Source organism: Astyanax mexicanus, chromosome 1 (genome assembly GCF_023375975.1).
Source record: "Astyanax mexicanus isolate ESR-SI-001 chromosome 1, AstMex3_surface, whole genome shotgun sequence".
Lineage (NCBI taxonomy): Eukaryota > Metazoa > Chordata > Actinopteri > Characiformes > Acestrorhamphidae > Astyanax > Astyanax mexicanus.
In genome coordinates, this window is record NC_064408.1 from 9,598,106 (window position 1) to 9,617,818 (window position 19,713).

At 41.3% G+C, this 19,713-nt stretch overlaps 1 protein-coding gene across 3 annotated transcripts in view; it reads right to left on the reverse strand.

Annotated features, from left to right (window-relative positions):
* Positions 1–19,713, reverse strand: part of hook3 (hook microtubule-tethering protein 3) — a 77,492-nt gene that overhangs the window by 19,331 nt on the left and 38,448 nt on the right. For 2 of the 3 annotated variants that reach the window (XM_049463499.1, XM_022668825.2), the window contains exons 9-16: positions 17,590–17,753; positions 14,323–14,463; positions 12,826–13,027; positions 11,633–11,743; positions 9,418–9,502; positions 9,210–9,279; positions 4,262–4,402; positions 2,576–2,663 (exon numbers count right to left, since the gene is read on the reverse strand). In XM_049463499.1, coding sequence (XP_049319456.1) covers positions 2,576–2,663; positions 4,262–4,402; positions 9,210–9,279; positions 9,418–9,502; positions 11,633–11,743; positions 12,826–13,027; positions 14,323–14,463; positions 17,590–17,753 — 1,002 coding nt within the window. Of the gene's footprint in view, positions 1–911; positions 972–2,575; positions 2,664–4,261; positions 4,403–9,209; positions 9,280–9,417; positions 9,503–11,632; positions 11,744–12,825; positions 13,028–14,322; positions 14,464–17,589; positions 17,754–19,713 lie in introns of all 3 variants that reach the window. The other variant, XM_049463466.1, reaches the window with a different exon arrangement.

The following is a 19,713-nucleotide window of genomic DNA, read 5'->3' on the forward strand; positions in this document are numbered from 1 at the left end:
ATTTAATTTTCCCAAAAATTATAATCTGTAGGAATTATGTAGGAATTCTAGGAGCAGTAAAGCCAATCCACTGAAGTACAGCTTTATAAGTGTGTGCTTTCAGTGAAGTTCTCCAGCACTAAGGCTGGGTGCAGCAGCATTATCATTAGCCGCTAACAGCAGCGCTATCTCTTTCGCTGTTCATAAGCAAATATATTGGACTGTAGTCTGCATATTTACTGTGTTAAAACGAGCAACGTGGGAAAAAAACGCTAGTTGATAGCGCCTTGGGTTACTGAAAAAATCAGGGTTCCTCTGTCTAGATTGTTGGGCGGCATCTACGTCCCGGTAGCTGCTGCACCCAGCCTTAGTGCTGGAGAAACTTCACTGAAAACTCATCTTTAGACAAAATACTGGAAATCTAAGCTTACTGTAAATAAACGGAAGTGCTTTACTTACCCAAATAAACAGCTTTCAGGAGAGAAATCTTAAATTTTTATTTATTTATTTATTTATTTATTTTAGGAATTACAGGTGCTTCCCCCAGTTTCCCCATTAGAAGGGAAATATGGCGACACCCTTGCTCACTACGATGTAGGCATCCTTACTAGTGTCGCTTAACGCACCTTATATATGAAATTAGACCAGAAAATAGACATTCACTGACAGTGCGCATTATAATACGGTGCACCTTATAGTCCACAAAATGCTTTTTGCTAAATTTAATTGGTTTATATGCTGGTTGCTGCAGTTACAAGTAATTCCTGACTGGGGCTTCAAAGAGGCACCAAGCATGCAGGCCGCACATGATTTGTTTTTAGCATTAGCATGCTAGCTGCCCTGCCATTACAGGGGTTCATTAAAGAGAGGGGGGCTGAGACACAAACATCCATACAGCCGCAGAGTGGTGAATTCCCGCATGCTGTACTTACAGAAGCCTGAGGAGAGGGTGATTGTGAGAGAGAGAAAAGAGGGCTTGAGTTGAGAGAGGCCTGTCCACAGTGGGCGAGAGACAGACAGACAGACAGACAGACAGAAGGGAGAGAGAGAGAGAGACAGAGTGTGGAATGGATGAAGTCGAGCGAGACACAACCCAAAGGACACACAGACAGTAACGGAGGAACATGCCACACAGCACATGGACAGTGCTCCTGGTGATGTCATCGCTCATGAGCCGTTAACCTCCGCACCGAACGGACAGGAGAGCCAATGGCATGCCATGGTGACGCTACAACATGAGTGACATCATAAGCTGAAGATAATCAGACTAAAAAAAAGGCCTGTTTGTAACTCATGCACAAATTAATACACACATATATACAAACAGTATAAACACACAGTGCTGTGCAAAAGTGTTTGCTTCCCCTCCTGGAACCTGGAGCAGTTCATAATAAGTAGTATCGGCCTGTAGCCTGCTGCTTACCCCAGCTAGCACTGCTGGAGCAGCATTAGCTGCTAACTGAGCTAAGCGCTAGCTCTTTCGCTGCTCAGAGGTGAGTATATCCGACTGTGGTCTGCGTGTTTACCGTGTGAAAACAAGCTATGTGGGACAAACTGCTAAATAATATCACCCTGGTTTACTGGAACACTCGGGGTTCCTCAGTGTAGCGCTAGCCATTAGCTAGTAATGCTAATGTTGCTGCACCCAGCCTTAGTGGAAATCTGGAAATCTAAACTTACTGTAAGTAAATAGATGTGCTTTACTCTCCCAAATATTTTTTTTTACGAGAGAAATCTGTGTAGATTAAAATCCAACGTTTGTTTGATTTTGAAAGAAAATGTGTTTTTAAGAATTACAGTTTTGTTTACTTGGCTTAGCTTTACTTGGAGACACCCCGTTCGTTACTAGTGTCGCCTTAATGCACCTTATAATCCATTGTGCCTTATGTATAAACATAGACCAGAAGATAGATGTTCTACGTTGATGCTAACATGGATATACCAATGTGTAGTTCACTCTCGATTTTCAAAAAAATAAAAAATAAAAAGGTATGTAGGGCAATAATAATTAGCTGAGGTTTTGTTTGTATTTGTCAGTCGGTAACACTATGCCCCTATCACTAGCATTGTAAGCCTCTTGGGAACATTGGCTAAAAGTGCTGTATTTCAGAATGCTGGGGATGAATAGAGGTGGGCAAAAGTTTGACAAAAGTTCATACTTGTTATGTTTTACTACACCTAAAGTCCATTTTACACCAATCTTTTCATTTTAAGGACTGTAACAAATAAAAAATAATACAAAAATCAGGAAGGGGCAAACACTCTGACAGCACTGTACACACATAAAAACACACAAACACATACAAAACAGCACAGTGTGTTAAAAAGACAATGGGATTAGTAGAAATGTTTCACATAAAATGTTCTACAGCAATCTAAAGGAACAGAACTGCAAAAGAAAACTGATAACAAGCAAATATAAACTACAAAACATAATACTGTAATACTCTGGTATATGGATTTGTTTTTACACCCATATTTAGAATCTGAACATCAAACATAATTTGTCTGTTTGTTTATAAGAGTTAAAGCAGCTACAGTAGTTTTACTGTGGTGAAGACAATGGTGACAATGATGGTTTGAGAGCACTACTCACATCGTCAGCTTTAGAGCCCTGCTCTTGCAGACTCTTCTGAAGCTCCTCCACCTCACTCTGACCCGCCATCAGCCTCTGATTCACCTGCCTGTTAGAGAGAGAGAGAGAGAGAGAGAGAGAGCATGTGATTAAGACGTTTTCACATTTTACACCTGTAGTTGGTTTCTATGGTCTGGATCAGTGGATGAGTTCATTTATTTGGAGAGTTTCTCCCTCTGTTTGGTTTGAATTCACACAGGCACAAACCTAAACGCACCAAAATGCTGATTGGTCAGAGCTTTACATTAAAGTAAATATAGTAAAAACAAAAATTCTGTATTCCAGCTTGTATATCTTTGCAGTTTTAAGCTGCTTTAATACAGAACATTGAAAATTTGCTGTTGTGCTTTTTTAAACAGTGTTTTCAATAGGACGTGGTGCGCAGATGTAAGCAGAGAATGCTGCTCATAACAAGCATGTAAACAGCATGGAGCAGCAGAGGCAGCAAGTGTTCACAGCTGTGGTTATTAGTGTTATCTGGCCAATATATTAGACTAAATGAGCCTTATTAGCAGTTGAGATAAAATAAAAGGAGTATATTTTTGATAGCTGGGACTGAATTGAGACGGGATTATGTTCTCACCACAAATTAAACAGAGTATATTTAAGACCAGACCAAAACCACCTCCTCTAGCAGGTCTCGGTCCAAATGTTTAAGAAGGGTAATGCTGCAGACCGGAGCCCCAGTGGGCGTGGCTAAAGGGTGGAGCATGTGCATTAAATCGTGTATATATATAGTATCTGATATACAGTATCTGATATACATACATATACAAGATTTAATGCAATTACTGCAATAAAGGAAAAAACACACGAAAGTGCCATTCCAGAAAAATGAGTATTTTAATCTTTGATTTAAAAATATCTAAAGTAAGGGCTTTTCTAACGTTTTCATTCAGTTACTTCTGTTTAAAAGCAGCATATAGGCAGACTACAACTACAATAGCACATAAATGTGTTTAAGCTGATAATATACTATTTTGTAAAATACTTTTACAGATTCAGCTTCATCACTGTTCAGAAGTTTAAATCGCGCTATGTTTAACCGGTAGCACCGCAGTTTCCGCCTTCTTTTGACAGATCTGTTAAGGTGATTGGCTGCAGTAAAAAATGATGGACAGCTTGGTCTGTCTGATGATTGACTTAATAAAAAATGATTGACAACGAAAGTGTAGTATCTGACTGGCTGCAGTCGAAAATGATTGACACATGCTCTGCCCTTTAGCCACGCCCACTGGGGGGCTCCGGTCTGCAGCATTCCATAGATGAAATGTTTTGATCAGCACCCAAGTGTGATTACTGTTTGCACACCTGCTTAAATGTACCGCATCAAGAATATGAACGATCTTTTAACCGGACCAAATAGTGCTGGTGTAAAAACACTCTTAGGTTCATATAATACTCATGCAAACACTGCAAGTCCAGTAAAATAAAAGAGGAGAGAATATTACACTATATTTCGGTGGCAAATTTAAGCCAAAACATTATCGAGCGATCTTTCTCTAATGAGCTTTTCACATCATATTCACAAGTTAAAGGATTGACAGGATTACAGGATTCCTGTTCAAAGTTCCTTGTTTCACTCAAATTTGTGTAGAATGTGTAAAACTAACTCGTCACATGGAGAAAGCAGCTGGACTGCGTTACCTGTTCTCACTCTCCAGCTCGTTCTTCCTGGCGTTAGCGTCCTCCAGCAGACTCTTCAGCAGGGCGATCTGTTCGTTATCAGATCCCTCCTGATTCAGCTTCAGCATCTTATTCTCGTGCTGCAGACGGATCAGCCTCTCCCTGCACACACCACACACACAACACAGATATTTATACAGATTACATAGAGACCATTCAGAGTTATCTTTCTGTAAATCAACCGGTGGTGTATTCAATCAGAGGTTTTCAACTGGTCTCATCCCAGGATACACATTCTCTCATGGTCATTAAGTTGCGACCCACTTTTATAGAAACCAAATAAATGTATTTTTGAAAAATAGCCTTCAAAAACCCATTTAAACCTACATACTCATACAAAGTAAATTTAATAAAAAAATTGCTGACAACTATATGTATAAAATTACTACAATAAAATTAAACATCAAAAATCCACGAAATGAATAAGACCACAAAATTAGATATTTCGCTTCTCTGCATTCAGAGTACATTAGTAAGAAACTTTCTCTCTCTTTATCCCAATATAAACAATGGGTACCAAATCAGATGAGCATTAATTACTTTTATTTTTTTATATATTTTTTAATGTAATATATATTTTTTGAAAATCACTGTATTAAATCACAAAAACACTAAGATAATTCACTATTTTAGCTCAGCTATTACTGTGGTTTACATACTTATTTTGTTTTTGGACTAAGGATCATTTTGAATATAAAAAAAAAAAACAAATGTCCCCGTATGTTGACATTGTTCTTTGCGAAATGACTTCCTGTACAAAGAGACAACGTTTAGTTGTTATACTTGCAAACCAAGCAAAAAAGTCAATAGCATTTTTTTATTATTATATATATATATTTAATATTACTATTACTGCATCTAATAACATAATATACAAGTACACTATGATCATGATAGCGATAAAATATATTGTTAGATTGCCTAATTCTGCATATCCCCATACAGATAAACAATTCTTCTCTCAGTATCTCTGATCTCCAGCTGTTCACACACTGTACAACACAGCTGATAAGAGCTGTGAAACAATCCTACACAGACAGATCGACTGTGCTGCTGCTGCTGTGTGAGACTGTGTGTATCAGTTATCTGTGTGTGCACAGCCACGCTGGCCTGCAGGCGCTCCACGCAGGAAAAATAAACAGAGAGAGAGAGAGAGAGAGAAAGGAATGGAAGAAGAGAGAGGAAGAGAGAGAGAGAGAGAGAGAGAGAGAGAGGGAGGGATGGATGGAGCACATGAGAGCTGCAGGCTGTGTCTGAGCAGCGTTCACTCGCTCGCTCTCCTGCTGCTGCTGCTGCTGCTGTTAAAGCCTTCACTGACTGCAGGCAGGAAATGAAGACTTCAGACTACAACACTTTAACTCAACATCTGCACGCCAGCTGTATTAAAGCTGATGAATAACACACACACACACACACACACGCAGAGACACTTGTCAGGAGATGAGCTACTGTCTCCTCTCTCTCTCATCAAAGAGCAGAACAAACAGCACTGTTGGTTTAAGCAGAGAAGCCCCGTTTACTACAGTAAGACCTGCTGTGTGAGTTCACTGCTGATTAATACTGACTTTTCATATAAAGCCAACTAATAGGCCTGTCACGATAAAAATATAGGTTGAACATGATATGTTGTCCCAGAATTTATTGCAATAAACGATATTGTTGGCATTTTTAAAAAGACAAACTTTCCATTCCTGTTCACAGACCTAATTTTGGAAGCCGAAAAGTTCCCAGCTTGAACCAAAAAAGGTTATAGTCATAAATAGTATATATATATATATATGAATATACACATCGCAAAGTGCGGAGGCAGGGGAACCGTGGGTCTGTCCCAGCTGGCCCACATTGGACCAGCATAAATACTTTGCCTTTAATCTAGAGATATGCTGGTGGTGAGAGAAAGACTGAGGCAAGAGATACAAAATCAATCGACTAGAGCCGCACTGGGATGTTACTCTGTTTCTTTAAGTTTGTTATGGGTAGTGCTGTGCAATGTGACGATAAATATCATGGGGACGATAGAAAAAGTTTCTATCATGCTACTTAACCTTTTTCGTCCCTATCGTTTCTACAGTAATTTCATCAATTATTCACGCAAATATATAAAGTAGGCTACGATGAAATGTATTGGTGTGGTCACTTTGCATAAACTCGGTTTATATAAGGGATAATAAAGTAATCTTCGCAAAAAAAGCTTCATAATGTGGTTTTGCGCATGAGGCTGCTTTACGTTATTAAACTCATAAGAGCTGAACAATGGAGACGCATTGTTCTTTTGAAATAATTAGCTACTGCATCTACCTCATCTGTTTTAATTTAATACATATATATATATATATTGCTGCACTAAAAGGTAGCATGTCTCATTTGTGAAAGTTTGGTTTAATGTCACTTTAAAATAAAGTTGGAAAAAAGTAAGCAATGATATTATTTTGTCATATTTTTCGAAAATAACTGAAAACATACTTAAATGTGATATATCATGATATATATCGTTATTGTGATATATTAGAAAATCCATATCGTGATATATGACTTTTCACATATCGCCCAGCACTAGTTTTGGGTGTTGATTTTTTCCATATTTCCTAATAAAAGGTACGTTTTAAGTTAATTTACTCCCTGTGTCTGTGTGTCTCTGTACTTCTGCACTACCGGTTCACTGGAGCCACGCCCACAGTCACAATATTAGTAAGTGCATTTTGTAAGTGCAAATACAATGGACGAGATCACGATTATTAAAATGATTGAGGTTATGTCCACTTATTTAATGATAAGTCGATAATGTAATTATTGTGACAGGCCTACCAACCAACAATGTAATAATAATAATAATTCTAATCGTAATGTATCATGTCCCGTGACTTTTGTCAGGTCCCATGCAAGCTAAAAAACGCTGCCCATGTGGGACTGCGATTGAATAAACAGGAGGACCAGTAGTTTTTTTTTTTTTTTTTTTTTTTGGCTTTCTCGGTAACGTGACATCGCGTTCAGTAGCTCCTCCACTTCCACTCGCTGTTGTGTAGCTGTTGCGTGGATCTCCATGAAAATAAAAACCCAAAATGTAATTATGGTGTGCAGCAGTGAACAAATAGCTATTTTATTAAACATGAGGTGATGAAATTCAGAAATGTGTGTCCAGATGGGACTAAAATTTTCAGAGGAAAACAGTAGGTAAATCAGCCTGTAATTTTCTCAGAGGACGTCTGGGAAAAACACGTACATGGTTGTCCCGGACAGGAATAAAATTACAAAGGACCCCCATAAAAGAAAATTAACCCAGGACTCCCTGAGTAAAGTAAAGTACGAAAAACACAGTACTGTGGTATTTTATAACTGTATATTTTTATATATTTGTTTTTTCCTGCGTGCAACACATCACCTTCACTTACTGCCTTATGAGCAGATACTGCACTTCAACAGGAGCCAGACAATCAGTGGCCAATGTAGTGATCCATAATAATGATACAAAACCTAAAATTAAATCTCTTACAAAAATTGAGCTTTGAGTTTTTTTTTCTTATTGTAATAAATATAGCACATTAATGTTAATATTTTAGGGTTAAAATACGGTGGCCGAGAAAGCCCGACGCAGTGCAAATTGAAAAGCGTGGCAAAAGCACAAAACACATCCATCAAAATTACAACACAGGCGCAGCAAATAGAAAAACGCGCTGCAAATAGAAAAACGAGCTGCAAATACAACCACAACACAACGGAAGTGAGTCACAACACAACGGAATTTTCCCGGGGGACCTGTACCAGCTAAGCTGCGTCTTCAGTAACGTCTCGGACTTCACTATGTGTACAAAGGACAATAAGTGGCAAACAAGGCGTTTTGTGAAGCAGAACTTTTAATAATATGCACACAACCGTGGTAATCACAGGTAATAATCATAACTTACTTTTCAGAAGCTTGTTTGCCACTTATTGTCCTTTGTATACAGCTGGTACAGCATCTTTTAAGGTCCCCCGGGAAAATTCCGTTGTGTTGTGACTCATTTCCGTTGTGTTGTGGTTGTATTTGCAGCGCGTTTTTCTATTTGCTGCGCCTGTGTTGTAATTTTGATGGATGTGTTTTGTGCTTTTGCAGCGCTTTTCAATTTGCACTGCGCTGGGCTTTCTTGGCCACCGTATTAAAATCCTAATGTTACATAAATGGTACAACGACAATTTTGTGAATTGAATTTTAAAATGTTGTTCTTTGGGACATAAAATATTTTATTAAAATCTTTAAATTGATAAATGCTTAAAAAAGACCAGTAGAGACAAAAAAAAAAAAAACACTTAAAATTAGCTAGTTTTATCTCCAGCACTAACCCAGCACACCTAATGTACGTTCTGTAAATAAGGTCAGATGATCACAGATATACACGCTGTCCTGTAATGCTCTCAGGATGTTCGCTGTGTGTTCTTTTGGGTTAAAGCTCCACTAGGTAGGATTGAGATTTTGTGCTCGTGGTCTCCCCCTACAGTTGTAGAGTGTAATAAATGTTTCAGGCGGATTAGTTTCTCTTTCTCGTTTTCTGGCTTTCACAGACATATTCGGTCTCTTTCCAGCTTCTGCCAGAGTGTCTGTATGTTAGTTTGTAAGGAATGAACCAGTAGTTCTTGTAGAACTGTTAGAACTAAAGGTCGGAAAGCAGGTCGCAGTTCTCGCGAGCGTTGGTCGCGGCCACCTCAGAAAACTTACAGAGTCTAGTTTGAGCTCAGAGGAGCTCCGGCACAGACACGAGAGCACCGCTATTCCTCCTATTACACCTCAATGCAGCGCTGCAGTGAGTTTCAAACTGTATTTTTACTTCTTTAAAAAGATCAAAAATCAAGGAAATCCTAGCTAGTGCTGCTTAATGATTTGACTGATTGGTGCATGTTTTAGCTGTTAAGTGTGTATAGACAGAGCAGAACTTACCTGAACTCTGGAGTGATGATTTCAGCAGCTAGTGAATCAGACCCTTCATTATTGCCCAGTGGAACCAGTCCTGTAAACAGAGAAACACAGACAACAAAAGCTGTACATCCAACACCTGTATTTCCAGACCTCTACAGCAGCTTCATGACTTGAGTATGATTATGGGAGGTCAGAAAGCTGCGCTGTGATGTTCTGGCTGGTGGTGTACCTGAAGTAAGCTGACCCTCTTGAGCCTGGACACACCGGAGCTCCTCTATCGTCTCCTTCAGAGAGTCTCTCTCAGTTCTCATCCGCTACAGAAAGAGAGAGAGAGAGAGAAAGAGAGAGATGATCACCAGTGTTAATTACGTTGACTATTAATTTTCATCATAGTTTTCGTCAAAAAAACAATAACTAAATAAAAACAGCATCAAATAATAAAAACTTCAATTATAAAACTGAAATTACATTTTTGTCGACGAATAAAAACGAGACAAAAATGCTTGTCAGGGACAACATCCAATCAGAACTGATTTAGTTTTGTGAAAGGTAGGGACCAGTTAGGAAGAGAGGATTTCATTTTCCAGCAGGACTTGGCACACTGCCCACACACCCTTAAGTACTAATTGGCTGAAAGCCACAATCAACAAAAATAGAAAACATAAATAAATACATAAATAAAATTAAAAAACGTTTTAAATAGATCACTGTGTAATACATCTACATAATATATGAGTTTCACATTTTCAACTGTATTACTGAAATAAAGTAGCTTTCAATGATATTCTAGTATATTTTGAGATGCACTAGTACAATACTGCACTGTTGAATGTAGAGGTATAATATATAATTGTGAATATATAGATGTTATATTGCTATTTACAGGAACATATAGGACACTTTAGTAGGTGTAGTGTAACTGTGTAGAGTACAATGCAAGACATTCCAAAGTAAAGCTTAATTTTGATGAATAAAAGGGATTTTTTTTTCAGAAAACAGGTCACTGCGTAGGCTCTTACTCTGCACAGAACCAATGACCTCATGTTCATTCCAGTATTTCAGTATAATAAACATGATACTGGATAAGCATGATACGCCTATAACAGGATGTACTTCGTATATCAAAATACTGAACCAAACATTGTTGTCAGAAGAGACAATGAAAAGGAAAGAAAAATAAAAGAAAAAAGATGATCAAAGATCAAAAGAGAGAGAGCAGACAGAGGGACAGGAAACATGTGGATCTGTGATAAAGGCACAGGAAGAGGCTGAGCAGGAAGGACAGAGGGGGGGCAGCTGTCATGTCTATTCATCACTCTAAACATAAACACACAGTACAGCTACATCTGAGCCACTGTATCTCCCAGCTTGTCAACAAATGCACGTGTACAGCTAGCTGTTCATGAAGAGGTGGCTCTGAGTAAGATCTGCATTCACTGCAGTGGCGTAAAAGTTATTTTTATAGAAACTAATTCTAACATTATTGTGTAGAAGGGGTGTGACGAGACACTAATATCACGAGACGAGACGAGACACGGTATTGCGTTCACGAGAACGAGACGAGATTTAAAAATACATTTTTAAAGAAAACCTCAAAAATGAAAAATGGCTTGAAAACTAGAGTTTTATTTGACAAAATCATATAACGCAAATTTAACAGACTGGTTTCTCTCAAATATTGATTTTATAAGAAATAATAAAAAATAAAACGTTTCTAGATCTTATATAGTGCAAACAATAAGTGCAAACCACAACCAGTCATATTAAGACTATGGTTTGTGTTTTTTTCTCCTAAATCTCTTGTAATTTAACTATGCAGAACCATAACCAGTCATATTAAGACTATGCTTGAAGTGCAAACAGAGACAGAACATTTTTTAATACAGTACAGAGCTAAGGGATTAGTACAGCTGCCTATGAAACAGTCACGTGTAGGATTTACTTACAGTATTTATATATGGTTTGTGTCTTGTTGGTCACTCTAATACCGTTTTATTGTTTCCACTGGAGCCAAAATGCAGCCAGACAAAAGGTAGTATGCAGCCTATGCGACGCTTAGGGGCGCTGCACTAAAGGGGGCGCCAAATGAAAGCCCAAAATGTTTTTTTTTCTCAGGATAAACAGCCAATCAGCTTGCTGGTTTTGCGAGCGGTGGGCTAGTAATGACAGAACGTATCTCCTCCACCCCCTCCCTCCCGGGGGCGCTGATACTACGTTTGCATACACCACAAACAGAACGTCCTCCTGCTGTGTTGCCAGATCCCACTTAAAAAGTCCACACTAAACTATTTTTTTTTTCCGCGAGACAGGTTTAAGCTTGATGAGAAATATCGCCACGTTTAATATCGCGAGATCTCGTGCCACAAGATCTCGTCACACCCCTATTGTGTAGATAAAGATACATATGGATTTATTTGACTATAAAAGAGAAGTTTAGTCCTTACGTCTTTCTCTTTCTGAAGCGAGTCCACTTTCTCTTTCAGACGTTTGCACTCGAACTCCATCTTATCTGCCTTTTTCGATTCCTCCGACAGTCTGTTCTGGAGCTCCACCACCTACAAACACAAACATTTATCATTAAGCATGGTTAAAACTAGTGCAGCAGGGATATTAGCATTTAACCTGAGATATGTCTTTCTGTTTAAACTACATAAGCATTATAGTATCAGTATTGTTCCATAGCAATTTAGCTAAAGGTCTGTATATCGAGTCATTCTGTGAATTTCGTTTATTTTTAAAGCTGTATATCCACTATCACTAGTAATGACACAACACCAATACATGTGAAGTCAGACTTCGCCTCTTTTCCAACTGTTGCTGATGCAGCGTTGCTGGGTAGTATCACAGCATAGCACTCGGAGGAAAGCGCAGCGACTCAGTTCCGATACATCAGCTCACAGACGCCTTGTGCTGATCAACATCACCCTAGAAGTGATGAGTGGAAAGAGCGCCATCTACCCAACCAAGGGAGAGCACGGCCAGTTGTGCTTTCTCAGGGCTCCGGCAGCTGATGGCAAGCTGCATGACCGGAATTCAAACCAGCAATTTTCTGATAATAGTGGTAGCGTTTAGCCCGCTCTACCACTCGGCGCCCCTAGTTTATGAATTTTAATGTAATTTAAGCCATTATATCACATTTCAGCTTCAAGCTGTGTTTTTTCATCATGTTTTTCAACTAAAGATATCTAAAATTAAACACTATTTTAAATACTAAATGTGCAGAAAGCAAAATGCTCTAACTAGTAGAGGATTTATTATTATTTTTAAATAAATATCTGTCTGCAATATTTAAAAACATCAGTGAATAAAAAAATGTTTAATAAATGAATCAAAGGAAATTATTTTCAATAGACAAAAATGTAAAACTCTACAGCAAGAAATTGATTTACTTTCCATTTAAATGCATTTCTAAGTGCAATTATAATTTAAAACGTAAGCAAAAAAAAAATATTCAATATGTTTAATAAATAAAATAAAAATAGAATAATAAGTGTTTTTAAATAAATAATTGAAATGCTGCATTTAGAAGTGCTTTCATTTTGTATTTTAAACACATCTGCAACATTTTAAAAGCGGAGAATTCTTTTAAACTAGATTACTTGTGTCATTTTGGCGTATTGTTCACTCTTAAGCGTACCTGTCTCTTGTAGGTCTCCAGCTGTGAACGGGCTGCGTTGGCTTTGCGCAGCTCCTCCTCCAGGCTGACTGTGTTCTGCATGTAGCTGGTGTTCTTCTCCTCCAGCAGCTTCACCTGCCTTCTCAAATCCCCCAGATCCTCCAGCTTCTTCTTATACGACTCCACCTGCGCCTCCAGCTTCGACACTTTATCTGACGAGTGTCTAAGATAAGAAACATACATCAGTTCTGAGCTGATCAAGAGACACAGCACTGTAGAGCAGTCAAAGCGCATCATTCGTTTTCATTTTCCAGTCAAAACTAATATAACATAGAAGTTATTCATTTGTCAGCATCAAGGAAAAACACACTTAATGATGTTGAGGTCTGGACTGGTGTGGGACTGTCAATTATTCTGATAACAGCAGCAGATTTTGTTTGCTTATCTTACAAAAATTACAAAAAATTGGATGGAGCTCCATCAGTTTCACAACTCAATACTGGGGGTCTTATACCCCTCTAGTCCACATCCAGAATTAATCTTAGTACCAATAGGTTGATATTTATCATCTTCTAATCAGTAGAGATGCACCATGATATCTGAATCATATCGGTATTGACAGGGTTTTTCATTTTATTTATTTATTTATTTATTTATATTTTTTGCTGACATGGCATATATCAAACCAATAATTGCTGATATAAATATTATATGCCTGAATAGGATCAAGCAACACTGGCCAAGCTACTTTAAAACGCACTGATTTAAGAGTTATTTTTTTATTTTTTCATTTTAAAGTTATACAAGAGTGTTACACATGCGTATCAGCATCGGCATTGGCAGATAAAGCTCTGTGGGAAAGAAAAAATAAGATACCACTTAAAAATGTGTTTCTTTGATTTTACCAAATTAAAAAACCTCTAAAATATAATCAAGAGGAAGATGGATGATCACAAGCCATCAAACCACCAAACTGAACTGCTTGAATTTTTGCACCAGGAATAAAGGCATAAAGTTATCCAAAAGCAGTGTGTAAGACTAGTGGAGAAGTACATGCCAAGATGCATGAAAACCTTGATTAAAATAACCAGGGTTATTCCACCAAATATTGATTTCTGAACTCTTAAAACTTTATGAATATGAACTTGTTTTATTTGCATTATTTGAGGTCTAAAAGCTCAGCATCTTTTTTGTTATTTCAGCCATTTCTCATGGGAATGGTGCGAATCTGCACCCAAGTTTTTCACTCACATGTACACCTGTACTCTGTGACGTGACTAAACTAAAGTGGTCTCTTAATTTTTTTCCAGAGCTGTACATGTGTAATATTGGATAGCAACACTGGCCCAGAATTCCCACACTGGTGCAAAGAATCTTAATTAATTGTCAATACTTCTTTGTTGGGACTAGCAAAACTGTCAGTAATAATGGGTGCAACTTAAAGTAACTGAATGCAGTCATTTTTACTATACATCTACATATTTAAGATGTCCTACAAATGAGTGGATATTATCTCACCTGAGAACATCCATTTCGTCTTTGAGGGTCTGCGCCTCGTCAGCCAGTGAGGTCAGCTCCTCATTCTGACCTTTGACCTCCAAAAGCTCCTTTTCCAGCTCTTCACAGCGGATACGGTAGTCGTCTTTAGCCGCCTCCAGCCTGAAAGACAAACAACCGCGCACACACACACCCACAAACACACATATTTTTGTTAAGACTTAATCAAAACTCTTTAGATTAATAAGCCAAAAACAAGAGGTCCCCACTGTGCACTAAAACCCACGCAAACCAATAGGTCTGTACACAAAAAAACAAACAAACAGTGAAGTGTTCCAAGTGCTCAAACTGTAAAACAAAAGGGTTGCCAGATCTACCTATATCCCTCAAGCCCATCAGGTGCCCCAGTGGGAGGGTGCCTATGCCCATCAGGTGCACCAGGCCCCAGTGAGAGGGTGCCTATTCCCCTTTAGATGCCCCAGTGAGAGGGAACCTACGGCCATCAGGTGCCCCAGTGAGAGGATGCCTATGCCCCATCAGGTGCCCCAGTGAGACGGTGCCTAATCCCCTTTAGGTTCCTTAGTGAGAGGGTGTCTAAGCCCAGGAGGTGCCCCAGTGAGAGGGAGCCTATGCCCATCAGGTGCCCCAGTAAGAGGGTGCCTATTCCCCTTTAGATGCCCCAGTAAGAGGCTGCTTATTCGCCTTTAGATGCCCCAGTGAGAGGGAACCTACGCCCATCAGGTGCCCCAGTGAGAGGATGCCTATGCCCCATCAGGTGCCGCAGTGAGAGGGTGTCTAAGCCCGGGAGGTGCCCCACTGAGAGGGTGCCTATGCCTCTTTAGGTGCCCCAGTGAGAGGGAGCCTATGCCCATCAGGTGCCCCAGTGAGAGGATGCCTATGCCCATCAGGTGCCCCAGTGAGAGGGTGCCTATGCCCCTTTAGGTGCCCCAGTGAGATGGTGCCTAATCCCCATTAGGTTCCTTAGTGAGAGGGTGCCTATGCCCCTTTAGGTGCCGCAGTGAGAGGGTATCTAAGCCCGGGAGGTGCCCCACTGAGAGGGTGCCTATGCCTCTTTAGGTGCCCCAGTGAGAGGGAGCCTATGCCCATCAGGTGCCCCAGTGAGAGGATGCCTATGCCCATCAGGTGCCCCAGTGAGAGGGTGCCTATGCCCCATTAAATGCCCCAGTGAGAGGGTGCCTATGCCCATCAGGTGCCCCAGTGAGAGGGTGCCTATGCCCGGGAGGTGCCCCAGTGAGAGGGTGCCTATGCCCATCAGGTGCCCCAGTGAGAGGATGCCTATGCCCATCAGGTGCCCCAGTGAGAGGGTGCCTATGCCCGGGAGGTGCCCCAGTGAGAGGGTGCCTATGCCCATCAGGTGCCCCAGTGAGAGGATGCCTATGCCCATCAGGTGCCCCAGTGAGAGGGTGCCTATGCCCCATTAGATGCCCCAGTGAGAGGGTGCCTATGCCCATCAGGTGCCCCAGTGAGAGGGTGCCTATGCCCGGGAGGTGCCCCAGTGAGAGGGTGCCTATGCCCATCAGGTGCCCCAGTGAGAGGGTGCCTATGCCCATCAGGTGCCCCAGTGAGAGGGTGCCTATGCCCGGGAGGTGCCCCAGTGAGAGGGTGCCTATGCCCATTAGGTGCCCCAGTGAGAGGGTGCCTATGCCCATCAGGTGCCCCAGTGAGAGGGTGCCTATGCCCAGGAGGTGCCCGAGTGAGAGGGTGCCTATGCCCATCAGGTGCCCCAGTGAGAAGGAGCCTATGCCCATCCGGTGCCCCAGTGAGAGGGTACCTATGCCCCTTTAGGTGCCCCAGTGAGAGGGTGCCTATGCCCATCAGGTGCCCCAGTGAGACGGAGCCTATGCCCCTTTAGGTGCCCCAGTGAGAGGGTGCCTATGCCCATAAGGTGCCCCAGTGAGAGGGTGCCTATGCCCATCAGGTGCCCCAGTGAGAGGGAGCCTAAGCCCATCAGGTGTCCCAGTGAGAGGGTGCCTAAGCCCATCAGGTGCCCCAGTGAGAGGGAGCCTAAGCCCATCAGGTGTCCCAGGGAGAGGGAGCCTATGCCCATCAGGTGCCCCAGTGAGAGGGTGCCTAAGCCCATCAGGTGTCCCAGTGAGAGGGAGCCTAAGCCCATCAGGTGCCCCAGTGAGAGGGAGCCTAAGCCCATCAGGTGCCCCAGTGAGAGGGTGCCTATGCCCATCAGGTGCCCCAGTGAGAGGGAGCCTAAGTCCATCAGGTGCCCCAGTGAGAGGGAGCCTAAGTCCATCAGGTGCCCCAGTGAGAGAGAGCCTAAGCCCATCAGGTGCCCCAGTGTGAGGGTGCCTATGCCCAGGAGGTGCCCTAGTGAGAGGGTGCCTATGCCCGGGAGGTGCCCCAGTGAGAGGGTGCCTATGCCCGGGAGGTGCCCTCAGTGCCCATGCTAGGAGCTGTTACCTCCACTGGGGCAGGGCCAGTAAGGGGCTGCTGCTCTGGGGAGGCAGAGGAAAGGGCAGGGGCTGGCACTCCCAGCTTATATGAGAGAGCTCCGACTCGCTCACCCTGCTGCAAGAAGCCAGCGTTAGCATTAGCATTAGCATTATTAGTGGAAGCGTGAGTAAAAGTTAGTATTAGCGATTTTATCAGTTCAGTAGAAGCCTGTATAGTTTTAACAGCAAAAAAGCATTACATATGTATTTTTATATGTATTAGTCATTTAATAATAATAAAAAAATATATAAAAAATACAATGGCATTAGCGTCATTCTACAGCAATGTTTCAATGTTTAGTTTTTTTTATAAATACAATATACTGTATTTTTTGCACTATAAGGCACACTTATAATCCTTTAATTTTCCAAACATCGTCAGAGCTCCTTACGTGCGAATTTTACCCATCAATTTTACCCATCATCTGAGTGTAGCTTGCTAACTCTGGCTAGCACTGCTGGAGCAGCATTAGCCACTAACTACGCTGAGCGCTAACACTTTTGCCGCTCAGAGGTGACTATTATTGGCCTGTAGTCTGCTGCTAACGCCGGCTTGCACTGCCGGAGGAGCCTTAGCCTTAGCATTAGCCACTAACTGTGCTAAGTGCTAGCTCTTTCGCTATTCAGAGGAGAGTATATCGGACTATAGCCTGCGCGTTTACCATGTAAAAACAAGCTACATGGGGAAAACTGCTAGCTAATAAAATTAAAAATAACAGTGAATTTTAGTAAGTACAGTTAAAGTACTTAGAGTACTATGCTCTGTACCGATTTACACATTATCAAATCAAGTTTTTCTCAACTGTTACATTCTCGTTCTCACCTGAAGGTCTCCTCCTGCAGCTGCTCCAGCTGGGTCTGTAGCTGAAAGTGTCGCCGCCCTGCAGGACTGTTCAGGTCCTCGATGGAGTCGGACTGGTTGAGGCGCTCCATCAGGAGCTGATTCTCTGCCAGCAGACTGCCCTTCTCCTCCTGCAGAGCTGCAACCTGACAGAGAGAGAGAGAAAGAGAAAGAGAGAGAGATAACACGGGTAAGAAACAGAATATGCAGCAAGAAGCAAACAATCAACTGTTTATAATTATTATGGTTTAACTCTTCATTTTAGCCCAAATTAGGCTTTGGATTTGTATCTGTAACAGTATATATTTTTTTCTCTCTCATTTTTCTCCCAATTTATCTGGCCAATTGCCCGACCCATTCAGCTGCTACTCAACTATATACCCTCACACTAGTGATGCCTCAACATAAGGAGGGTGAAGACTAGCACATGCCTCCTCCGACACGTGAAACCAATCACGGCTTCTTATCAAACTGATGCAGCATTGCAGAGTATTGCACAGCGCACTCGGAGGAAAGCGCAGCGACTCTGTCCCGATATATTAGCTCACAGACGAAAGAGCGCCATCTACCCACCCAGAGAGAGCAAGGCCAATTGTGCTCTCTCAGGGCTCCGGCAGCTGATAGCAAGCTGCATGACCGGGATTCGAAACAGCGTCTTAGTCCGCTGGACCACTCGGGGCACCTCTGTGATATTTTGTAAAAAATATATCTTTAATATGTCACAAACGTAAATAAGTTGTAGGTTAACAACTTATGTCACAATTGTTCACTTTTCCGTTTTCTTCTTTATCTCTCGCTGTTCTATTTGCACTAAAACGACTGAAAAACAAGTCTGTCTTACCTCGGTTTTACTTTAACTTAAACCATAGTGGTTCATGCATGGACAGTTGTACAGTCTGTGTACCTCAGGGAGGCATCATACCACACAAGGTGGAACAACTATAAACTGCAGGACTGTGTGTTAGAATAAGATGTTGTTCAGGTTAGCCTATACAGTTGGGCAGTGTATTTGTGTGTTTCCTGTTGCTTCTTATGTCACAAACTCAAACTGTATCAAACCGTGAGTTTTAAACCAAGTTAAAAACAGAACTGTGACTTTTGTGGAACATTACAACCCCTAATGCAAATTAGTACTTCTTTTATAAAAGTGTTAATTGTTTAAATTAAATGTTTATATTGTACAGAAATAATTACAAATACTGAAAACTTATTTTAGTTTAGATTTAGTGATTGAAAATTAAAAAACAATAAAATTAACCAAAGATAACGAATAAACAAATGAACAACAAATAAATGAATAAACAAACAATGAGCCACTGGGGCTTCATGCTTTTTAATGTGGCTGTAATGTGTGAGCTCCATCTCCATCCACTAGGGTTGCAGCGGTAACCGGTTTCACGGTATACCATGGTATTAAAATGCACGGTTATCATACCGTGTGTGTTTGCTTATTACCGGTAAAACGCAAGCCAGCGGAGAAACTCACCCGCGCATGCGCAACTCTGCTCCGCTTCAGCTGCTCAGCACACAGCGGTGAGAACAGCAGAAAGTGCATCAGACTAAACAAATCTCCGTCCGCCTAAAAAAAGGCTAAACTAAAATCAGCAGTGTGGGACTATTTCAGAGACCCGCCGAACGCACTCGAGGATGGTTATCCGATTTATAATCAATGTGGCCGTAAAGTCACAGCTAAAGGTGGACATACGTCAAACCTGTTCTCCCATCTCCAAGAACACCACCCCGCCGTGCAGCGCAAAGTATGTGTTTAGTTTATAATTTTAATCTGAACATAAATAAAATCTCTTTGTAGTCGTGCACAACCCATGCGGTAAGCGCCCGCAAAAGCGCTGAGTTATCCGAAATTTGGGCACGCAGGTACAGGCGTGAAGTGCGTGCTACGACGGATTCACGTGTCCGTGTAAAGGTGCTCGCCGGACTGGATGTGAAAGACGCCATTCATTTACATGCGTTAATTTTCAAATTCTGACGTGCCTGTTTTTCATGTGTTAAAACCAGACTCAGAAATAAATCCCCTCTATCTGGTTATATACCAACTTGGCAGTAAAACGGACGTTTACAACAGTTGTTGATCAGACACTGACCCAG